We start from the raw sequence: 21,832 nt of genomic DNA, 5'->3' as shown, positions 1-21,832 counted from the left end.
GCAAGCACAAACGCGAGCACAAACGCAAGCAATAGGGATGACCCAAGTGAAAACGAAATTCGAAGCAAACACAAGCACAAGCAAAATCATTCGAACCGAACTCTCCGGCATTTTAGAAAACTGTTTAGGCGCGAGGTGATCTGGGTCCAGTGATTTCATTGGCCAAACACAACCACGTTATGCCTGAGTGGTATTTCGTTTTCGCTTGTTGCAGCGCAAACGCACTGAAGCATAAGCGCAAGCACAAGAGAAAGGAAAATTTTGATCCTTGTGCTTGTGCTTGTGCTTGTGCTTGTGCTTGTGCTTATGCCTGCGTCAAGGCCGTTTTCACGGTGAAATAAGAATTACTATGTTTGCGCTTGTGCTTGCGTCGCTAGTGAGAACCAGGCTTAACACTGCACGTGTGAAGGTTTTTATTAACACCGTTTTGTTTTGTTACGGCTTACACGATGTCCAATCCCTTCGACTCAAGTGCCAAGCCTCGAACTACTCGACTCTAGAACTTTTAAGACAATTCAGTAACGCGTTACCGGTTTCGACGCTGACTGGCTCTAAATCCCATATCAGTCTTACACAAGTCGTCACTAGTTTTTATTTCGAAAAGTTAACATTGATGAAATTATCAGTAAATGGACACCGAAATGAGAAAGGCATACGACAGGTTTCGAATGGTGGCGAAAATTTTAGTTTTATGTCCATTTCAAATTATGGCCTTTTTTCGCAACTAATAAAATGAAACAGATTTGAACTGACATTAACAATAGTCTCAGGTCAACCAGCGGCTTTTGCTGACCGAGTAGCTACAGTTACCTGCTTCCCTGACTTACGAATCGGCACAAAATCGTTCCTGAACAAAAACTTCTAAACCTAAATAATTTGAAAATCCATTCATTTATTCGTGTTTTAGTCCCAAACAGTAAATCTTTGCTTTTAAACTGTAGGTTTAGTTGCTTTAGAAATTGCTGTCAATAGGCCTTTTTTCAAACGAGTCTTCGTGCAAAACTTTTCATATAAAAATGTGTTCCGCGTGGGGGTTTATTTTCATTTAAATCAAACTCAGTTTCATATGCACGAGGACTCGTTTTAACACAGAGTTACAAAGTAGCTCAGAAATGGTTTATTGGACTAATCTTTTTTCTTGCCGTCTTGCTAGTTCATGAACCGGCAGAGTGAACAGCACAGGGGTCTGGAGCCGAGCATTCGGCCAGAAGGTGATTGCGTGGGAAAGAACTAATACCCTCGATGGAAATACAATAAGCTACAATTCAGAAATTCGATTACTTAAAACCATTATTAAAAATTTACATTTGAAAATATCAGATAAAGGGCGCTAGAGGCCTACAGCCCACATAATTTTTCAGCAAAAGTATTAAGTCTTTTTTGAAAGCCGTTTTCCTTGCAATTCCTGGTATCGCTAAAACGACTCATTTCAGACATTAAATTTGTGAACTGCAATGAAATATGGATAAATATTGAACTTCGGCAGGTTTTTATCCGGTAATTTTTTTTGCGGTGAGACCCAGAAAATAAAATTAACTTAGTTTATAATGACGAACAAATTGAAAACAGCTGCATGTTTTCCGGAAGATATTTCTCAGTTGTCATGGACTATGATGCATGCGACGTTGGGTTGCTATTTTCGTTTTAGCAATTTCCCCAGACAAATTAAAACCTAAAATGTACTTTTCTTCCTGATGTTTTTGCGAAGGATAAATCAAAATTAAACCCTGCTTCAAATTAACTGGACTGAAGCAAATTAACATGTGAAACAAAACCTCGAATTTTCGCAAAATATTTCATTTGCAAATTGGAAGGCAGTAGGCTTTCTATGGGACAAGCGCTCTGTAAATCCCCTTAATTACTTTAGAGTGCTTTGTTTTTGAATCGTGAATAAGATCTTTTTGCATTGATACAAATTAAACTAAACTTGTAAATGTTATCGAACAGTGTTTCACAATAACAGTATTTTTCTCTTTTAATCCTACGTGTGATGGGCAGATATCACTAAAGAACCGAAAATCATGATTGGTGTTGGCACCAATCGATTAACAGGGTTTTCGCGGTTTCTACCTTTTATCGGTAAGTGAAGAAAAAACAGCGTCTTTTTAAGACCTCTTTAAAACCTGAGTAAAAATGCTTGGTAATCTTCTTTGTGTCGGCTTCGTTTTCGTGCGCCACATCGGCGAGTATAATTTCCTGGATAATATAATACCGCCCAATGGCGGTTTCCATGAGTCCGGCCGCAGATGGTGACTAATAAAACAGAATGCTATTGTGTTCATGCTGCGCATGTTTTGTTAAGATAACATTAAGCGATGGTGGATTAGCGGAATGCAAATCAAGAAATTCTGGATTGCCAAGAGATAAGCTAACGAGTTGATACCAGAAAAGCATTAGCAGTGCATACGGTGAAAGACATGAAACAAGCACTGATAACCGACCTCAACACAAGCCAGGCACGGAGATTTTGATTTAAGGTAACATAAATTTAAAAGCGTGACAATTCCTCTCAAGAAACGCTCGTTTTCCCAATTAAAGTTGAAGCTCATATTTTCAAAATTACTCAGTAATAATTTGCAAACTCAAAGGTTTTGTGACTAGCTATTTTTTAACCGAAAGAATCGTAATTTCAATTCACGGGTTACAGTTTTTAATTTTTACCAATTGATTAACCTCTTGCCGTTGTTAATTTAGGAAATAAATTGAAGGTGATAAGCAAACACTGGAATCAAGATTCGTTCTCGGATTGAGTTTTCAGGTGTTAAGATTTTATTTTTTTTTACTTGTTATCTCGATATCATCCTCGCTTGCGTTCCGCTGCGGAAAATTTAAGTTAACTTGGTACAGTGGAACCCTGTTTTAACCCGGTCACAAATCTTATCGTATTAAAAGGGTTCTTCAAATAAGAAAATTGCAGACTGAGCATTTTTTCTTCGGGCCAGAATAACGTGGCTGTAATAACGAGGAAGCCGTGTGAACGAGGTGGCCGTAAGGCGGGGTCTCACTCTATTCGGATCTCCCTATGAACATCATCATAAAAAACCGACCAACTGACTAGTTAGATAAAAACTCATCCTTACACATGAGGCCTCAAGGGATGGAGGGAGCCGGGTAAAACTACATGTATTTAAGAAATTTGAATATTCGCTTAGCTTAAAGAAGGTTGAACAGAACGCGACGATTTTTTTGAGAGTCGAAAGCTCATGCTAATCTCCACAAAAAACGTGTTCATTCAAATTTCACGAAAGCAGATGAGAGAAGCGAATAAAGAAAATCGTCGACAAGGGCAGATTGTATCGATGCAACACCAAATTCTCACAATTCTCATTAAAAGAAATGTACGAAAATCAGTAATGAGAATTGATCTTAATCGTGGATCCTTAAACGTATTATTCATATTTTCCGGACGAAAAACCTCTTTTGTATTCTCAGCGACACTTGTCTAAGCCGCCATTGTTTTAGCTTTATGTTGCCTGCAATTACAGAAATGTATGTTTGTTGACATGGCTTTATCTACGTGAAGCAAAGGAGCTCAGTATCAGTTTATTATTGTCTATTTCGTTGGCAAACGACCTCGACTGTACTGCATGCGACATCATCCAGTTATTCAAACCATATCGAGACAACAGCGGTAAGTTACGCGCAAGCGAGTGGATACCAAATTTCGTAGTAAATAACTCAAATGCTTTGTTGCCGCTACTTCTTTAGTCCCCAATGAACTCGCATAACGACAACAAATTTGATTTTAACACTTTTTTAATAACCAAAGACACGTCCAAGTTTTACAAAATCAGTTCCACGTGAGTCCGTCCGGGTGGTTACAAAGTTTTGCAAGCTACTTCATGTCATTGACACGAAACGTCACGATCAAAATAAAATACTGTTCTTCGGCGGTAACATCCTCCCCCCGTGTTCGCCCGATTTAGTTGGTCGAACACTCTTCAAGGACGGCAAGTTTTGTCACAGGGCGTCTCATTACTCCAAACTTCGTTTTCACGTCTGCTGATCTTACAATACTGTCAAGTCCAGGAAAGACTTTTACGATCCTGCCAAGGGGCCAGAAACCTCTTGAAACTGCCCGATCAACCACTAACACCAAATCTCCGACCTTGACATTTACAGTAGGTTGAGTCCATTTCTTTCGAGTAATCAAACCAGGTAGGTACTCTCTTAACCAACGACTCCAAATATGATTTGCCACCACTTGTGCTTGTCGCCAACGTTTGCGACTTGACAACTCCTTGTCGTCAACGATACCGGGCGGTAAGTTGAGAGATCCTCTTCCAATGAGGAAATGATTCGGTGTCAGAGCTTCAAGGTCATCCACATCCGAGCTGACTTCAGTAAGCGGACGGCTGTTTACAACCCATTCCACTTCAGCAAAGGCGGTAAGCAACACCTCATCAGTAAGAACTTGTTTCTGTAGAACAACATTAAGGGCTTTCTTGCATGATCGTACGAGGCGCTCCCATACACCTCCCATATGAGGTGCGGCAGGCGGGTTAAATACCCACTGAATTCCCTCTTGGCTCAACTCACTGCCGATCTTATGCTGATTCCAGCCATCGATGCATTCACGTAACTCACGGTCTGCTCCTACAAAGTTTGTTCCATTGTCGGAGTAAATCACAGTTGGTTTACCTCTTCGAGCCATAAACCGCCTAAGGCACATGATGAAGGAATCGGTTGACAAGTCAAATGCAACCTCCAAATGAACTGCTCTAGTCACCAAGCAAGTAAAGAGACAACCATATCTCTTCTCCTCTTTTCTAAGATGCTTCACTTTAAGAGGACCAAAGAAATCCACGCCAACTTTCGAGAATGGTGGTGCAACACTTAAGCGATCATATGGTAGACTTGCCATCAAGGGTGCTTCTGGTTTCGCTTTTCGCCTTCTGCAGTAAGAACACTGATGAAGGATCTTTCGCACTGTAGCACGACAGCGTAAGATCCAATACTGTTGTCTCAACTCATTTCGTACTTGGTCCACTCCTTCATGTTTCAATTTCTCGTGACAGTTCATGATGATGAGACGGGTCAACTCATGATCTGGTGCTAGTACCACAGGGTGACGACTGTAAAATGGAATATCGGCTCTCTCAATTCGACCACCTGCACGAATGATTCCATGCCCATCAAGGAATGGTGAGAGAGATACCAATTTGCTCTTGCTTGAAACATGCTGTTTCGACTTGAGAACTGCAACTTCTTGAGGAAAGGATTCTGCTTGGGCAACGCAGATCCAAAACTTTCGAGCTTGCTCCATCTCTTCAACCAACAAAGAACCAATGTGACGTTCAGATTTGGGGTGCTTACAGTTATATATAAACCGTTTCAGGTAAGCAGTTACTCTGAGAAGCTTTGTTAGAGATGAGTATTTCGCTGGAGATAAGAAATCGTTCTTTGAACCTGTCACCACACCAGTCCAAGTAATGGCCATTTCTTGGGCTTGTGGGTCATCATCGGACGGCTTGGGAATTTCAAGCTTTGCATTTCCCTTTGGCCATCTCTCTTCAGGTAAGTGTAAGAAGGCAGGGCCATTTACCCAACGACTCCCAGAAGTAATAGAGCTCACTGGAAGTCCCCTGCTGCCATCATCTGCAGGATTTATCTGTCCAGGACAGTGGTTCCATTGGTTGGGTTCGGTGCTGTCCAGGATCTCTCCAATTCTATTAGCAATAAAGGCGGGGTGGCGCTTAGACACTCCACGAATCCACTGAAACACAGTACTGCTGTCTGTCCAATAATAGGTGGAATCAATGATGTAATCATGTTCCTTAATCACTACAGCAGCCAATCTTGCACCCAAAACAGCAGCCTGCAGTTCAAGCCTTGGGATGCTCAAGGGTTTCTTCGGGGCTACCCGAGTCTTCGCTGTAACAAATGCACATCGCACTGCTCCACTGACATAGCAGAATCTGAAATAAGCCACTGCGCAAAATGCTTGTTCACTGGCATCTCCAAAGATGTGAAGGTCAATAACAGACGGGTTGTCTGGTATGTGACGATAGAAACGGGGAATGTGAAACTGTGCAATTCCATCCAGCTCTTCCTGCCATTTGGACCACTCCTTTAGAAACTCTGGTGGCAGTGCATCATCCCATCCAATACCTAACTGCCACACATGCTGGAGGAAGATTTTTGCTCTGACCAGAAATGGAGCTAGAAATCCAATCGGATCAAAGAGGGATGCTATCAAGCTCAGAATCTTCCGACGCGTGTCTGCAATGTCTCTCTTCACCACTTCATAGACAAAACAATCTGAGCTGGTATCCCAAACGACACCAAGAGCACGTTCCATAGGCATTACGATGCTTTCCTCCACAACCTTGATAGAGGGCGCTCTTTCCGATTCTGGTATTCGCTCGATCACTTCTGTCTCATTAGAGATCCACTTGGTCAAGTGAAAAGCTGCTTTGTTTAGCATTTCAACAAGTTCTTGTTGCAGTTCCAGAGCTTGATCACTTGATTTAACAGACTTGAAAAGGTCATCCATGTAAAAGTTTCGCTTTACGGCAAAGGCAGCATTCGGAAACTGCTTCTCATTATCTTCTGCACTTCTCAACAGAGCATAGTTAGCACAGGTTGGCGCACATTTGGCTCCAAATATGTGACGCACATACTGGTAGACTTCTGTCAATGATTCAGGAGATTGACGCCACAGAAATCGAAGGGAAGCTTGATCTTCTTCTGGGACAGCAACTTGGTTAAACATCGCTTCAATGTCTCCTGAAAGCGCAACCTTTTCTTCTCGAAACCTCATGAAAATTCCAACAAGGTCGTTCAGCAAATCTGGGCCACTAAGAAGTTGGCTGTTTAATGATGAGCCTTGAAACTTTGCAGTGGCATCACATACTCGACGAACCTTCTCAGGTTTCTTGGGGTTCAGAACAGGGTGGTGAGGAAGGTACCATTTGCGCATGGCTGGTGCAGTTGCTTCCTCCTTAGTAAGCTTTTTGATGTATCCCTTTTCCATATCCATGTCAATAGTTTTCCTGTATCTTTCTGCCAACTCGGGATTACGATTAAGCTTCTTCTCCAGAAAATTCAGACGTTGAGCAGCTGCAGCAAAATTGTCAGGAAGTTTGACTTTGTCATCACGCCAAATCAAAGGAACCTCATAACGACCATCCACCTTACGTGTACTTTCATTCAAGAATTTCATAACTCTTTCATCTTCAACTGAGCGCTGGGTATCATTGTCATAACGACAACCAAAGTTCTCTGTTCGCCACCAAGTTTTTACGGTGTCATTGAGTTCCTCATCCGGAGTCGCCACATGAACTTTACAAACAGATTCACATTCTTGAATATGGCCAGGTAAGCGACCAGTAACAGTCCATCCAATCCTAGTGCGAACACCAACAGGGGAACCCTTTGGACCATGTCGAGTTTCCAGGGGAACAATAAGTTCCGGGACATCACTACCAAGGAGCAAAGTGACTTGAGTCCCAGCGACTTCAGTCAGCTCCAAGTCTGATAGGTGTGGCCATCTTTCTTGTAGCTCATCAAGTTTCACTTTCTTCTCTGGCACATTCAGGTGATCAACTACAAGAACTCCATTCACATCAAATTGGGTACCAAAGTCATTCAATCGGCTGACTTGTACATTAACACGCTTTGTCATAAGCTCAGATGTTTTCTGAATTCCATTTAAGACCACACTTTCCAAAGGACCATCCAAACCAAGTCTTCCAGCAACATCTACTAACAGCAAGCTGCAAGTGCTTCCTGTGTCCAGCATAGCATATGTGTTGAAATATCCCTTTGGACCATAGAGGGTTACTGGTACTACTTGTAACAGAACAGAGGTGTGACTGCTTCTGTGAGATGTGTTAGAATGTTCAGTAGACGAACCAACTTCGGCTTGTGCTACTGGGTTAATAGCAGACACTGCATCACTGCTTTCCACCGAAACATTTCTCAAGTTGTGCAACAGAGCATTGTGTGATCGCGTACACCCATTTACATCACACTGTGTTTGATTTGAACAATTGCTAAGCCAATGTCGAGGACTGAGGCAACAAAAGCACAACTTATGTTTCTGTACTTCATTTAGGCGTTCTTCCACACTTAGAGCCTTAAACTTGGGACAAGAAGATAACTTGTGTTCCTGCCCATCACCCATAATGCAAGAGGACTTTGTTGGCCTGGGGCGAGGTGAAATGTTACTTGAGAAAGTGTTCTGTTTTTCAGTCATTCCATTTGATCCACCAGACCGAGGTTTCTTATGAGGTTGGAATGGAAACTTACTTGACATTTTTGGGTAACAACAATCATCATAAATATCTGCCTGACCTTTTAACCACACACTGAAGTCATCAAGACTAGGTCGTTCCAGTTTGGTAGCTTTGGTGTTGTCCTTCCATTTGATTTTGAGCTCCTGGGACAGTTTGTCAACGGCAAGGGAAACATTAGCTTCTGCTTTCAGATCACTTTCATATCCAAACTTCTTAAATGTCCACACAGTAGTTGACACACATCTGACAGATTTCTCACTTCTTGAGGTTTGTCATTTTGTAATCGAGCTGTTTTTTTCAGTTTGTCAAGTGTGACTTTCACAACAAGGGAAGGTTTGCCAAATCTGGATTCCAGTTCTTTCAGTGCTTCATAGTAGGAATCTCCACTGTATCCATATCCTTCAATTGCAGACTTAGCTTTACCAATAACAGAGTTCTGAAGATGTTGCATTTTGCCATTAAGGGACAGATTAGCATCATGAACAATTGATTTAAACATTGAGGACCAATCAGACCAGTGTAAAGGGTCACCATCAAACTTACTTAGGCGTAACTTTGGAAGAGAGTCACGAGTAGAATGACCACAAATGGTTGTTTTTCGGTTGTCTGTACTAGTTAAAGCTGGATGCTGTACTCCACTTTGTAAATCTCCAATCCACGAGTGATACAAAGGCAATGTTTCATTAGGTTTTTTCGTGCCCTGAGGTGCAATAAATGAAACAGCTGACTTTGGCTGTTGTAACAAAGGTGAAGGTGTAACAACTTTTGTAGGGTTGTCAGGTGGCAATGCAGTTCCATGATTTGCTCCAGTTCCTTGCAACAAACCAGGGAGTAGTGGAGGAATTATTGTTAACGGTTCATCAAGATTAGATGATGGAACAAATTTCAATGAATCATCCTCAAAATCAAGCAATCGATTAGACAAAGCTTCCGGATCATTAACTTCATTTTGTACCTTTCGTAACACTGCTGCTTCTGCTGCGAGGCGTGCAGCCTCGTCCTTGGCTTCCTGAGTCTTTCTTCTTTCTTCAGCCATGAATTTTAGCCTTTGAGCTTCATCTTGGACAAGTTCAAGTTTCCTTTTAACCTCCAATTGTTTTTCGAACTCCTCTCTTCTTCGCTGTTCCTCCAAGGCAAGTTGTTTTGCTTTAATTTCTGCTGAAGTAATTTTGGCGCGAATTTCGGCCGCTTGGGAGACATTTCTTGTCGAAGAAGTTTTCCATGATTTCACCGAGCTTAATCCGCTAGAACTTTCCTCTGCCCGCTCGTCAAGATGTGCGTTGGCCTGAAGTTTAGCGTCTTCGACTCTATCGAGTTGTTCTTCATACCAATCTATTGCGGCTTCGTGCTCGTTCTCTGGGATCACTGAGACGAGTTCATCATTGAGGCCTTTCGCTTCGTTAAGATATTCCTGCAAGTTGTTGACATATCCACGTATAATCGCTTTTCGACCATACTGTTCGATGGTGGACTCTAATTTCTTCAACGTGTTCGTGATCCTTCTTTTGACGGCTGCCCGTTTGTTTTTTAAAGTAACAATGTTAGTACTCACAGTACGAGCTGAATCCAAATGGCCAAGATGGCGACCGCCATCAGTCGCTTCGGTCGATTCCATACCAAATTCCAAAATCTTCGCCACACCAAATTCCAAATTCTTCGATTCGCTCGTTCTATCCGGCTCGAAGGACCAGAAAATGTTGCCGCTACTTCTTTAGTCCCCAATGAACTCGCATAACGACAACAAATTTGATTTTAACACTTTTTTAATAACCAAAGACACGTCCAAGTTTTACAAAATCAGTTCCACGTGAGTCCGTCCGGGTGGTTACAAAGTTTTGCAAGCTACTTCATGTCATTGACACGAAACGTCACGATCAAAATAAAACAAAAATAAAATACTGTTCTTCGGCGGTAACATGCTTTCTTAGCTCCAATCACTTAGCGGAAATTTCATGCTAGCTCATATCATATAAAGTATGGAAACGAGTTGAATTATGTTGTTTTAGTCCCACAAGGACGAGAAAAAGTTGGTTAGGCCTTAAATAGTTGCGAGCAAGATTTCGAGTTACCTGTTAGACTGTTAGATTGAGACGCCATTTTCTGTTGTCTCTAATTCCCATCCACACCATCTTTACACCTTCGATATATTACAATAAGGCATTCAACAATGCTGTCAAGTTAAATGATTCATATTTGACGTAGATTTATTGCTATTTAGAAGAAGTGTTAACTACAGTTTGTTCGAAACAACCAAAAACAATTTAAAACAAGCAAGCAAGCAAAGATCAAGAAAAATCCGTCACTGTTTGCTATTTTAATTTAGCCTAAATAAAACAGTCTAAAGGTAGACCTCATTACCGCGCAAAGAGTCAGAGTGGTTTGAAAGTCGTAAGAAATCCTTGTAATAAAGAAGCTGTGTGCTTCGTTCATGGCGCTGTAAAGTTTGCTAGTACACTGCTGCTTCACAACGAATGAGGCCTCAATGGGACTATCAGCTTTAACGCTTCAAAGCGATCCCTCAGTGTGTCAGATCTTTTAATAGGTTTTATCTTTGGTAGTTTGTAGTGCTGGATATGTAATTAGTTAAGATCTCGTATCGGTGTAAACGGTAATTTGCAAGTGTTAAGCTGTAAATGGCCAAGTCTTTATGTTGATTAGGCATGTTGTCTTTAGTGGTCAGGCCAATGAAATACACTTTAACCTTCCTTCTAGATCTTTCAGGTTTCACTTGCACGAAAATTCGTCTGAGAAGGAGATGTTCAACAACACAAACGGAACAGAGCGTCGAGGACTTTCTCCAGTCAACACTATCAGCACCAACACTCAAGCAATAGCTGAACTAGTTCCTGTTGCATTACTGATCATCCTTGCCAATGGGTTGGTGTTGGTTTTATTCTCGAAAAGAACACAACTCCGTACACCAGCAAATTACGTGCTTTTCAGTTTGGCAGCTTGTGACTTCATCACCGGAGTCATCAATATTCCCTTGTTCATCGTAACTGCATTCACACCGGCCATCACTTCGTTCAAGGTTCGATATTATATGACTGTTCTGGTGAGCGTGCTAAACAATTTTACAGCCATATTAGCTTGCTATCACATACTCGCTGCCACTACAGAGAAATATCTGTCGATAATCTGGCCAGTAACGCATCGCTCGATGACGAGAAAAACCGTTTTTAAAGTGCTTCAAGTTGTTTGGGTAGTGTCTTTCATTGTGGCTTTCATTCCCTTTGCCTGGGTCAACATAGAGGATAAAGAAACGCAAGAGAAATTAACACTAGGCCATGTCATATTCTGTCTCGTGGCAGTCTTCCTGTTGCCGTATGCATTCATGATCTATGCTTTTGTGGTTATTTTCAAATCTATTGCCAAAAGGGGCAAAGCGAAAGAAAACACTTCCTCACGGACCTCGCAGCTCAGTCGACAAGCCGCTCTCGAAAAAAGATGCTTGATTTTGTTCGCTTCCATGGCAACAGTCTTCCTTGTATGTTGGTTGCCATGGTTTATTTTGATGTTGTTGTTCAAAGTAAAAGACAATGTTAAAGAGCTGGAAATCCCTGCTCACGTGTTTGTCCTCATTAGGTATACTACCTCTATCATAAATCCTGTTCTGTATACTTTCTTTAGGCGTGATTTTAAAACAGCTCTAAAATCCTTGTTTCAAAACAAGAGATCACGATACTTTTCTTCGTCATTGTTTTTAGAGGACACTAAAGTCAATGAACCAAGGGTAAAACTGACTGAAAAAATGGCTGAAGATGTTGTCTAGGACCCAAGTTCAGTCAGTGACGATCCTTTCAATTTGAATAATGAAATTGAGTTAAGTTTTAATGGAAAATGTTTTAATAGAAACAGTGCTTTCAAGTCTAAAGTAAATGTATGATGTACCGTGTCTGTTTGTTGATGAATTATGTGTGTTTATAAAAAATTGTAAGTAACTTCAAATCAATAAAAATTAATAAACTAAAAAAAAATTTAAGGTCCTGCGGGGACTCCCACTAGAACTCCCACTGTATCAAAAGGACAAGGTCGGGGGTGCTCGTCGAAAATTTTGAAAAGATAATCTCTGCTATGTTGCGCTACGCTGTGCTGTTTTCTGCTACTAGTTTTTAGGTTGGGTTATAGAGTGCCATTGTGTGTCATGCTGAAATAATTTCTTCTATTCTCTGCTATGTTGCACTACGTTGGGCTGATTCTGCTACTAGTTTTTGGGTTGGGTTATAGAGTGCCATTGTGTGTCATGCTGAAATAATTTCTTCTATTCTCTGCTATGTTGCGCTACGTTGGGCTGATTCTGCTACTGGGTTTTGGGTTGGGCTATAGAGTGCCATTGTCTGTCATGCTGAAATAATTTCTTCTATTCTCTGCTATGTTGCGCTACGTTGGGCTGATTCTGCTGCTAGTTTTTGGGTTGGGTTATAGAGTGTTATGGTGTTTCATACTGAAATATTTTGTTCTATTCTCTGCTATGTTGCGCTAAGTTGTGCTGATTTGTATCAATAGTTTTTAGGTTGGGTTAAAGAATGCCATAGTGTTTCACGGTGAATTATTCTGTTCTATTCTCTGCTATGTTGCGCTACGTAAGGTTGTTTTCTGCCACTAGCTTTTAGGTTGGGTTATATAGTGCCATGGTGTGTCATACTAAAATATTTTGCCATTTTCTCTGCTATATTGGGTTACGTTGTGCTGTTTTCTGCTACTAGTTTTTAGGTTGGGTTACAGAGTGCTATGTTGTGTCATGCTGTAATATTTTCTCATTTTCCCTGCTATGTTGTGCTGCGTTGTGCTGTTTTGTACTAACACTTTCTAGGTTGGGTTTTAGAGTGCCATGGTGTGCCATGCTATTTTACGGCCAGCACGCTCGAAACCAAGCGTGCAATTATTTTTACCCTGTCGATTTCACTGAAAAGCAAGGTCATCACCAGATAGTTTAGAGTCCTTGGAACTGGGAAATATCGCCCAATTTCTTGGAAAGCAAGATTAAGGTGGCCAAAATCAGGCTGCGCTTAGGCCGGTCCCGGCTACTTTTTCAGTGTTTAAATTAAGTGGGGCTATATATCGGCCAGCGAGCTCGAAACCGAGCGTGCAATTATTTTTTCCCCTGTGGATTTTACCAAAAACCAAGGTCATTACAAGTTAGTGTGCTGTTTTCTAGCAATAGTTTTAAGGCTGGGTTATAGAGTTCCATGGTGTGTCATGCTGAAATATTTTGCCCTATTCTCTGCTATATTTTACTACGTTAGGCTGTTTTCTGCCACTAGCTTTTAGGTTGGGCTTAAGAGTGTCATGGTAAGTCGTGCTGTAATATTTTGCCATATTCTCTGCTATAATGCGCTAAGTAGTGTTGTTTTCTGATTCTCAATGTTAGCATAGGTTAAAGTGTACCCTGGTGTCTCATGCTGAAATATTTTGCCATATTCCCTGCTATATTTTACTACGTTAGGCTGTTTTCTGCCACTAGCTTTTAGGTTGGGTTTAAGAGTGTCATGGTAAGTCGTGCTGTAATATTTTGCCATATTCTCTGCTATAATGCGCTAAGTAGTGCTGTTTTCTGATTCTCAATGTTAGCATAGGTTAAAGTGTACCCTGGTGTCTCATGCTGAAATATTTTGCCATATTCCCTGCTATATTTTACTACGTTAAGCTGTTTTCTGGCACTAGATTTTAGGTTTGGTTTAAGAGTGTCAGGGTAAGTCGTGCTGTAAGATTTTGCCATAGTCTCTGCTATAGTGCGCTACGTAGTGCTGTTTTCTGATTCTCAATGTGAGGTTAGGTCATAGAGTGCCCTGATGTCTCATGCTGAAATATTTTGCCAGCTTCCCTGCTATATTTTACTACGTTAGGTTTGGTTTAAGAGTGTCATGGTAAGTAGTGCTGTAGTGATATTTTCCGGGACTGGAAAATATTCCCCAAGTTCCTGGAAATCGACCAAAAGTTGGTTAAAATCACGCTGGGCGTTAGGCGGTCTCTTTTACTTTTTCAGCCTTAAAATGAAGTGGGGCTATATTTCGGCCTAGAAGCTCGAAACCAAGGGTGCGATCATTTTTCCCCTGTGCATTTCACTGAAACCCCAGGCCATCACAAGTTACTTTAGAGTCCCTGGGAATGGAAAAATATCCCCCAAGTTCCTGGAAATCGACCCAAAGTTGGTCAAAATCACGCTGCACGTAAGGCGGTCTCGGCTACTTTTTCAGCCTTAAAATGAAGTGGGGCTATTTTTTGGCCTAGAAGCTCGAAACCGACCGCGCGATCGTTTTTCCCCTATCCATTTCCCTGCAAAGCAAGGCCATAAGGAGCTGGGACTGGGAAATATCCCTCAAGTATCTGGAAATAGAGGCAAAGTTGGTCAAAATCAGGCTGCGCGTAAGGCGGTCTCGGCTACTTTTTTTTCAGTCTTAAAATGAAGTGGGGCTATATTTCGGCCTAGAAGCTCGAAACCGAGCGTGCGATCGTTATACCTCTGTCCAATTCACTGAAAAGCAAGGTCATCAGGAATTAGTTTAGAGTCCTTGCGAGTGGGAAATATCCCCCAAGTTGCTGGAAATCGAGGCAAAGTTGGTCAAAATCACGCTGCGCGTAAGGCGGTCTCGGCTACTTCTTTTCAGTCTTAAAATGAACTGGGGCTATATATTTCGGCCTGAAAGCTTGAAACCGAGCGTGCGATCGTTTTACCCTAGTGCATTTCCCTACAAACCAAGGCAATCAGGGGCTAGTTTAGAATCCCTGGGACTGGAAAGTATCCCTCAAGTTGCTGGAAATCAAGGCAAGTTCCGGCAAATCGAGCCAAAGTTGGTCACAATCACGATGCGCGTAAGGCGGCCTCGGCTACTCTTTCAGTCTTAAAATGAAGTGGGGCTTCATTCCCGGCTAAGAGCGTAAAAGCGAGCGTGCGATCGTTTTACCTCTGTCCATTTCTCTGCAAACCTACGCAATCAGCAGTTACTTTAGAGTCCCCGGGACTGGAAAATATCCCCCAAGTTCCGGAAAACCGAGCCAAAGATGGTCAAAATTACGATGCGCGTAAGGCAGTCTCGGCTAATCTTTCAGTCTTAAAATGAAGTGGGGCTATATTTCGGCCTAAAAGCTCCAAACCCAGCGTGCGATAGTTTTACCTGTGTCCATTTCCCTGAATAACAAGGCCATCAGGAATTAGTTTAGAGTCCCTGAGACTGGGAAATATCCCCCAATTTGCTAGAAATCGAAGCAAAGTTGGTCAAAATAACGGTGCGCCTAAGGCGGTCTCGGCTAGTCTATAAGTCTTAAAATGAAGTGGGGCTATATTTTGGCCTAGAAACTCGAAATCGATCGTTCAAATATTTTTCCTCTCTCCATTTCACTGAAAACTAGGTCGATCACGAGTTAGTTTCGAGTCCCTGGGGCTGGAAATTTTCTCCCAAGTTCTGGCAAATCGAGCCAAAGTTGGTCAAAATCACGATGTGCGTCAGGCGGTCTCGGCTCCACTATCAGTCTTAAAATGAAGTGACGTGGGGCTATATTTCGGCCTAGAAGTTCAAAACCCAGCGTTCAAATACTTTTCCACTGTCAATTTCACTGAAAACCAAGGCCATCAGCAGTTAGTCGAGAGTCCCTGGGACTGGAAAATATCCCTCAAGTTACGGCAAATCGAGCCAAAGTTGGTCAAAATCACGATGCGCGTAAGGCGGTCTCGGCTACTCTTTCAGTCTTAAAATAAAGTGGGGCTATATTTCGCCTTAAAATCTCGAAAGCGAGCGTGGGATCGTTTTACCTGTGTCCATTTCTCTGCAAACCAAGGCCATCAGCAGTTAGTTTAAAGTCCCCGGGATGGAAAATATCCCCCAAGTTCCCAGAAATCGAGCCAAAATTGGTCAAAATTACGATGCGCGAAAGACGGTTTCGACTAGTCTTTCACTCTTACAAAAAAGTGGGGCTATATTTCGGCTTAAAATCTCGAAAGCGAGCGTGGGATCGTTTTACCTGTGTCAATTTCTCTGCAAACCAAGGCCATCAGCAGTTTTTTAGAGTCCCCGGGACTGGAAAATATCCCCCAAGTTCCGGCAAATCGAGCCAAAGTTGGTCAAAATCACGATGCGCGTAAGGCGGTCTCGGCTACTCTTTCAGTCTTAAAATGAAGTGGGGCTTTATTTCCGGCTAAAAGCTCGAAACCGAGCTTGTGATCGTTTTACCTCTGTCCATTTCTGTGCAATCCAATGCCATCAACAGTTACTTTAGAGTCCCCGGCACTGGAAAATATCCTCCAAGTTCCGCCAAATCGATCCAAACTTGGTCAAAATTACGATGCGCGTGAGGCGGTTTCGGCTACTCTCAGTCTTAAAATAAAGTGGGGTTATATTTCGGCCTAAAAGCTCGAAACCCAGCGTGCGATCGTTTTCCCTGTGTCCATTTCTCTGGAAACCAAGGCCATCAGCAGTTAGTTTAGAGTTCCAGGGACTAGAAAATATCCCCGAAAATCCGAGAAATCGAGCCAAAGTTGGTCAAAATCACGATGCGCGTACGGCAGTCTCGGCTACTCTTTCAGTCTTAAAATGAAGTGGGGCTATATTTCGGCCTAAAAGCTCGATAAAGAGCGTGCGATCGTTTTAGCTGTGTCCATTTCTCTGCAAACCAAGGCCATCAGCAGTTAGTTTAGAGTCCTCGGGACTGGAAATATCTTCCAAGTTCCTAGAAATCGAGCCAAAATTGGTCAAAATTGCCATGCGCGGAAGACGATTTTGGCTACTCTCTCACTCTTAAAACAAAGTGGGGCTATATTTTGGCCTAAAAGCTCGAAAGCGAGCGTGGGATTGTTTTACCTGTGTCCATTTTTCTGCAAACCAAGGCCATCAGCAGTTTGTTTAGAGTCCCCGGGACGGGAAAATATCCCCCAAGTTTCGCCAAATCAAGCCAAAGTTGGTCAAAATCACGATGTGCGTAAGGTTGTCTCGGCTCCTCTTTCAGTCTTAAAATTAAGTGGGGCTATATTTCGGCCTAACAGCTCGAAACCGAGCGTAAGATCGTTTTACCTGTGTCCATTTTTCTGCAAACCTAGGCCATCAGGAGTTAGTATGGAGTCACCAGGAATGGAAAATATCCCTTAAGTTCCGCCAAATCGAGCCAAAGTTGGTGAAATTCACGATGCGCGTAAGGCGGTCTCGGCTACTCTTTCACTCTTAAAATGAAGTGGAGTATATTTAGGCTTAAAAGCTCGAAACCGCGCGTGCGATCGTTTTACCTGTGTCCATTTCTCTGCAAACCAAGAGCATCAGGAGTTATTTTGGAGTCCCCGGGACTGGAAAATATCCCCGAAGTTCCGGCAAATCGAGCCAAAATTGGTGAGAATCACGATGCGGGTAAGGCGGTCCCGGCTACTTTTTCAGTCTTAAAATGAGGTGGAGCTATATTTGGGCCTAAAAGCTCGAAACCGAGCGTGCGATCGCTTGACTTGTTTCCATTTCTGTGCAAACGAGGGCCATCAGCAGTTACCTTAGAGTCCCCGCGACTAGAAAATATCCCCCAAGTTTTTAGAAATCGAGCCAAAATTGGTCAAACTCACGATGCGCGTAAGGCGGTCTCGACTACTCTTTTAGTCTTAAAATGAAGTGGGGGTATATTTCGGCCTAAAAGCTCGAAACCGCGCGTGCGATCCTTTTACCTGTGTCCATTTCTCTGAAAACCAAAGCCACCTGGAGTTACTTTAAAGTCCATGGGACATGAAAATATCCCCCAAGGTCCGGCAAATTGAGCCAAAGTTGGTCAAAATCACGATGCGCGTAAGGCGGTCTCGGCTATTCTTTTAGTCTCAACATGAAGTGTGGCTATATTTCGGCCTATAAGCTCCAAACCGCGCGTGCGATCGTTTTACTTGTGTCCATTTCTCTGCAAAACAAGGCCATCAGCAGTTTGTTTATAGTCCTCAGGACTAGAAAATATCCCCCAAGTTCCGGCAAATCGAGCCAAAGTTGGTCAAAATAACGATGCACGTAGGGCGGTCTCGGCTACTCTTTCAGTCTTAAAATGAAGTGGGGCTATATTTCGGCTTAAAAGCTCGAAACTGCGCGTGCGATCGTTTTACCTGTGACCATTTCTCTGCAAACCAAGGCCATCAGCAGTTAGTTTAGAGTCCCCGGAACTGGAAAATATCCCCCAAGTTGCGGCAAATGGAGCCAAAGTGGGTCAGAATCATGATGCGGGTAACGCGGTCTCGGCTACTCTTTCAGTCTTAAAATGAAGTGGGGCTATTTTTGGGCCTAAAAGCTCGCCGGAAACCGAGCGTGCGATCGTTTTACTTTTGTGCATTTCTCCGCAAACTAAGGCCAACAGCAGTAACCTTAGAATCTCTGCGACTGGAGAATGTCCCCCAAGTTTCTAGAAATTGAGCCAAAGTTGGGCAAAATCACCATGCGCGTAAGACGATCTCGGCTCCTCTTCCACTCTTAAAATAAAAAGGGGCTATATTTCGCCCTAAAAGCTCGAAACCGATTGTGCGATCGTTTAACCTGTTTCAATTTCACTGCAAACCAAGGCCATCGGCAGTTAGTTAAGAGTCCCCCGGACTGGAAAATATGCCCCAAGTTCCGGCAAATCGAGCCAAAGTTGGTCAAAATCACGATGCGCGTAAGGCGGTCTCGGCTACTCTTTCAGTCTTAAAATGAAGTGGGGCTATATTTCGGCCTCAAAGCTCGAAACAGAGCGTGCGATCGTTTTACCTGTGTTGATTTCTCTGCAAACAAAGGCCATTAACAGTTAGTTTAGAGTACCCGGCACTGGAAAATATCCCCAAAGTTCCTAGAAATCGAGCCAAAATTGGTCAAAATAACGATGCGCGTAAGACGGTTGCGGCTAGTCTTTCACTCTTAAAATGAAGTGGGGCTACATTTTGGCTTAAAACCTCGAAAGGGAGCGTGGGATCGTTTTTCCTGTGTCCATTTCTCTGCAAACCAAGGCCATCAGCAGTTTGTTTAGAGTCCCCAAGACTGGAAAATATCCCCCAAGTTCCGGCATATCGAGCCAAAGTTTGTCAAAATCACGATGCGCGTAAGGCGGTCTCGGCTACTCTTTCAGTCTTAAAATGAAGTGGGGCTATATTTCGGCCTCAAAGCTCGAAACAGAGCGTGCGATCGTTTTACCTGTGTTGATTTCTCTGCAAACAAAGGCCATTAACAGTTAGTTTAGAGTACCCGGCACTGGAAAATATCCCCAAAGTTCCTAGAAATCGAGCCAAAATTGGTCAAAATAACGATGTGCGTAAGACGGTTGCGGCTAGTCTTTCACTCTTAAAATGAAGTGGGGCTACATTTTGGCTTAAAACCTCGAAAGGGGGCGTGGGATCGTTTTTCCTGTGTCCATTTCTCTGCAAACCAAGGCCATCAGCAGTTTGTTTAGAGTCCCCAAGACTGGAAAATATCCCCCAAGTTCCGGCACATCGAGCCAAAGTTTGTCAAAATCACGATGCACGTAAGGCGGTCTCGGCTACTCTTTCAGTCTTCAAATCAAGTTGGGCTTTATTTTCGCTTAAAAGCTCGAAAGCAAGCGTGCGATAGTTTTACCTCTGTCCATTTCACTGGAAACAAACGCCATCAGCAGTTACTTTAGAGTCCCCGGGACAGGAAAATATCCCCCAAGTTCCAGCAAATCGAGCTAAAGTTGGTCAAAATCACGATGCGTGTAAGGCGGTCTCGGCTACTTTTTCAGTCTTAAAATGAAGTGGGACTATATTTCGGCCTTAAAGCTCGAAACCGAGCGTGCGATCGTTTTACCTGTGTTCATTTCTCTGCAAACCAAGGCCATCAAGAGTAAGTTTCGAGTCCCTGGGACTGTAAAATATTCCCGAAATTCCGGCAAATCGAACCAAAGTTGGTCAAAATCACGATGAACGTAAGGCGGTCTCGGCTACTCTTTCAGTCTTAAAATGAAGTGGGGGTATATTTCGGCCTAAAAGCTCGAAACCGAGCGTGCGATCGTTTTACCTGTGTCCATTTCTCTGGAAACCAACGCCATCAGCAGTTAGTTTAGGGTCCCCGGGACTGGAAAATATCCCCCAAGTTCCAGCAAATCGAGCCAAAGTTGGTCAAAATCACGCTGCGCGTAAGGCGGTGTTGACTCCTCTTTTTAGTCTTAAAATGACGTGGGGCTGGTAAAACGATTGCACGCTCGGTTTTGAGCTTTTAGGCGAAAATATAGCCTCACTTTAGCCGAGACCGCCTTACGCGCAGCGTGATTTTGACCAACTTTGCCTCGATTTCCTGCACCTTGGGGGATATTTTCCAATGCCGGGGACTCTAAACTAACTCCTTATGGCCTTGCTCTTCAGTGAAAAGAACAGAGGTAAAACGTTCGCACGCTCGGTTTCGAGCTTCTAGGCCGAAGTATACCCCAACTTTATTTTAAGACTAAAAAAAGGTAGCCGACACCGCATTACGCGTGGTGTGGTTTTGAAAAATGTTCCCTCGATTTCCAGCAACTTGGGGCATATTTTCCAGTCCCAGGGACTCTAAACTAACTCCTGATTGCCTTGCTTTTCAGTAAAATGGACAGAGGTTAAACGTTCGCACGCTCGGTTTCGATCTTCTAGACCGGAATATAGTTAGTTTTCAGTTAACTTTAACACACAGCCTACTCACACAGCTAGCCTACTTAACTTTTCAGCTAACTTTAGTTTTCAGTGAAATGGACACAGGCAAAAGGAGCGCACACTCGGTGTCGAGCTTCTAGGCCGAAATATAGCCCCACTTCATTTTAAGTCTGAAAGAGTGGCCTAGACCGCCTTACGCGCATCGTGATTTTGAGCAACTTTGGCTCGATTTGCCGGAGCTTAAGGGATATTTTCCAGTCCGGCCTCTCTAAACTAACTCCTGATGGCCTTAGTTTTTAGTGAAATGGACACAGGCAAAACGAGCGCACGCTCGGTGTCCAGCTTCTAGGCCGAAATATAGCCCCACTTCATTTTAAGACTGAAAGAGTGGCCGACACCGCCTTACGCGCATCGTGACTTTGAGCAAGTTTGGCTCGATTTGCTGGAGCTTGGGGGATATTTTCCAGTCCCGGGGACTCTAAACTAACTCCTGATGGCCTTAGTTTTCAGTGAAATTGACACAGGCAAACGGAGCGCACGCTCGGTGTCGAGCTTTTAGGAAGAAATATAGCCCCACTTCATTTTAAGACTGAAGGAGTAGCCGAGACCGCCTTACGCGCCTCGTGATTTTGAGCAACTTTGGCTCGATTTGTTGGAACTTAAGGAATATTTTCCAGTGTCGGGGACTTTAAACTAACTCCTGATGGCTTTAGTTTTCAGTGAAATGGACAGAAGCAAAAGGAGCGCACGCTCGGTGTAGAGCTTCTAGGCCGAAATATAGTCCTACTTCATTTTAAGACTGAAAGAGTAGCCAAGACCGCCTTAGCCGCATCGTGATTTTGAGCAACTTTGGCTCGATTTGCCGGAACTTTTGGGAAATTTTCCAGTCCGACGGCCTCTAAACTAACTCCTGATGGCCTTAGTTTTCAGTGAAATGGACACAGGCAAAAGGAGCGCACGCTGGGTGTCGAGTTTCTAGGCCGAAATATAGTCCTACTTCATTTTAAGACTGAAAGAGTAGCCAAGACCGCCTTAGGCG

At 43.1% G+C, this 21,832-nt stretch overlaps 2 protein-coding genes across 2 annotated transcripts; one reads left to right on the top strand and one right to left on the bottom strand.

Annotated features, from left to right (window-relative positions):
* Nucleotides 1-2,358: 2,358 nt before the first annotated feature.
* LOC110044287 (adenosine receptor A2b-like) lies at nt 2,359-12,217 on the top strand. The gene is made up of 2 exons (XM_089276041.1): nt 2,359-2,477; nt 10,953-12,217. Exon 2 carries the CDS (start codon nt 10,996-10,998, stop codon nt 12,010-12,012), a length of 1,017 nt encoding a protein of 338 aa, XP_089132167.1. The 5' UTR covers nt 2,359-2,477; nt 10,953-10,995; the 3' UTR covers nt 12,013-12,217.
* Nucleotides 3,923-9,855, bottom strand: LOC149101450 (uncharacterized). The gene is made up of 2 exons (XM_089275910.1): nt 8,500-9,855; nt 3,923-8,452 (listed from the first exon to the last, which is right to left on the bottom strand). The coding sequence occupies exons 1-2, from the start codon at nt 9,853-9,855 to the stop codon at nt 3,923-3,925; spliced, it is 5,886 nt and encodes a 1,961-aa protein (XP_089132036.1).
* Nucleotides 12,218-21,832: the final 9,615 nt, after the last annotated feature.

This window comes from Orbicella faveolata, unplaced genomic scaffold (assembly GCF_042242905.1).
Source record: "Orbicella faveolata isolate gen_17 unplaced genomic scaffold, um_ofav_v1 contig_4, whole genome shotgun sequence".
Taxonomy (NCBI): Eukaryota; Metazoa; Cnidaria; class Anthozoa; order Scleractinia; family Merulinidae; genus Orbicella; species Orbicella faveolata.
Note: the sequence above shows the minus strand (reverse complement) of the source record. Positions and strands in the feature narration are given on the sequence as shown.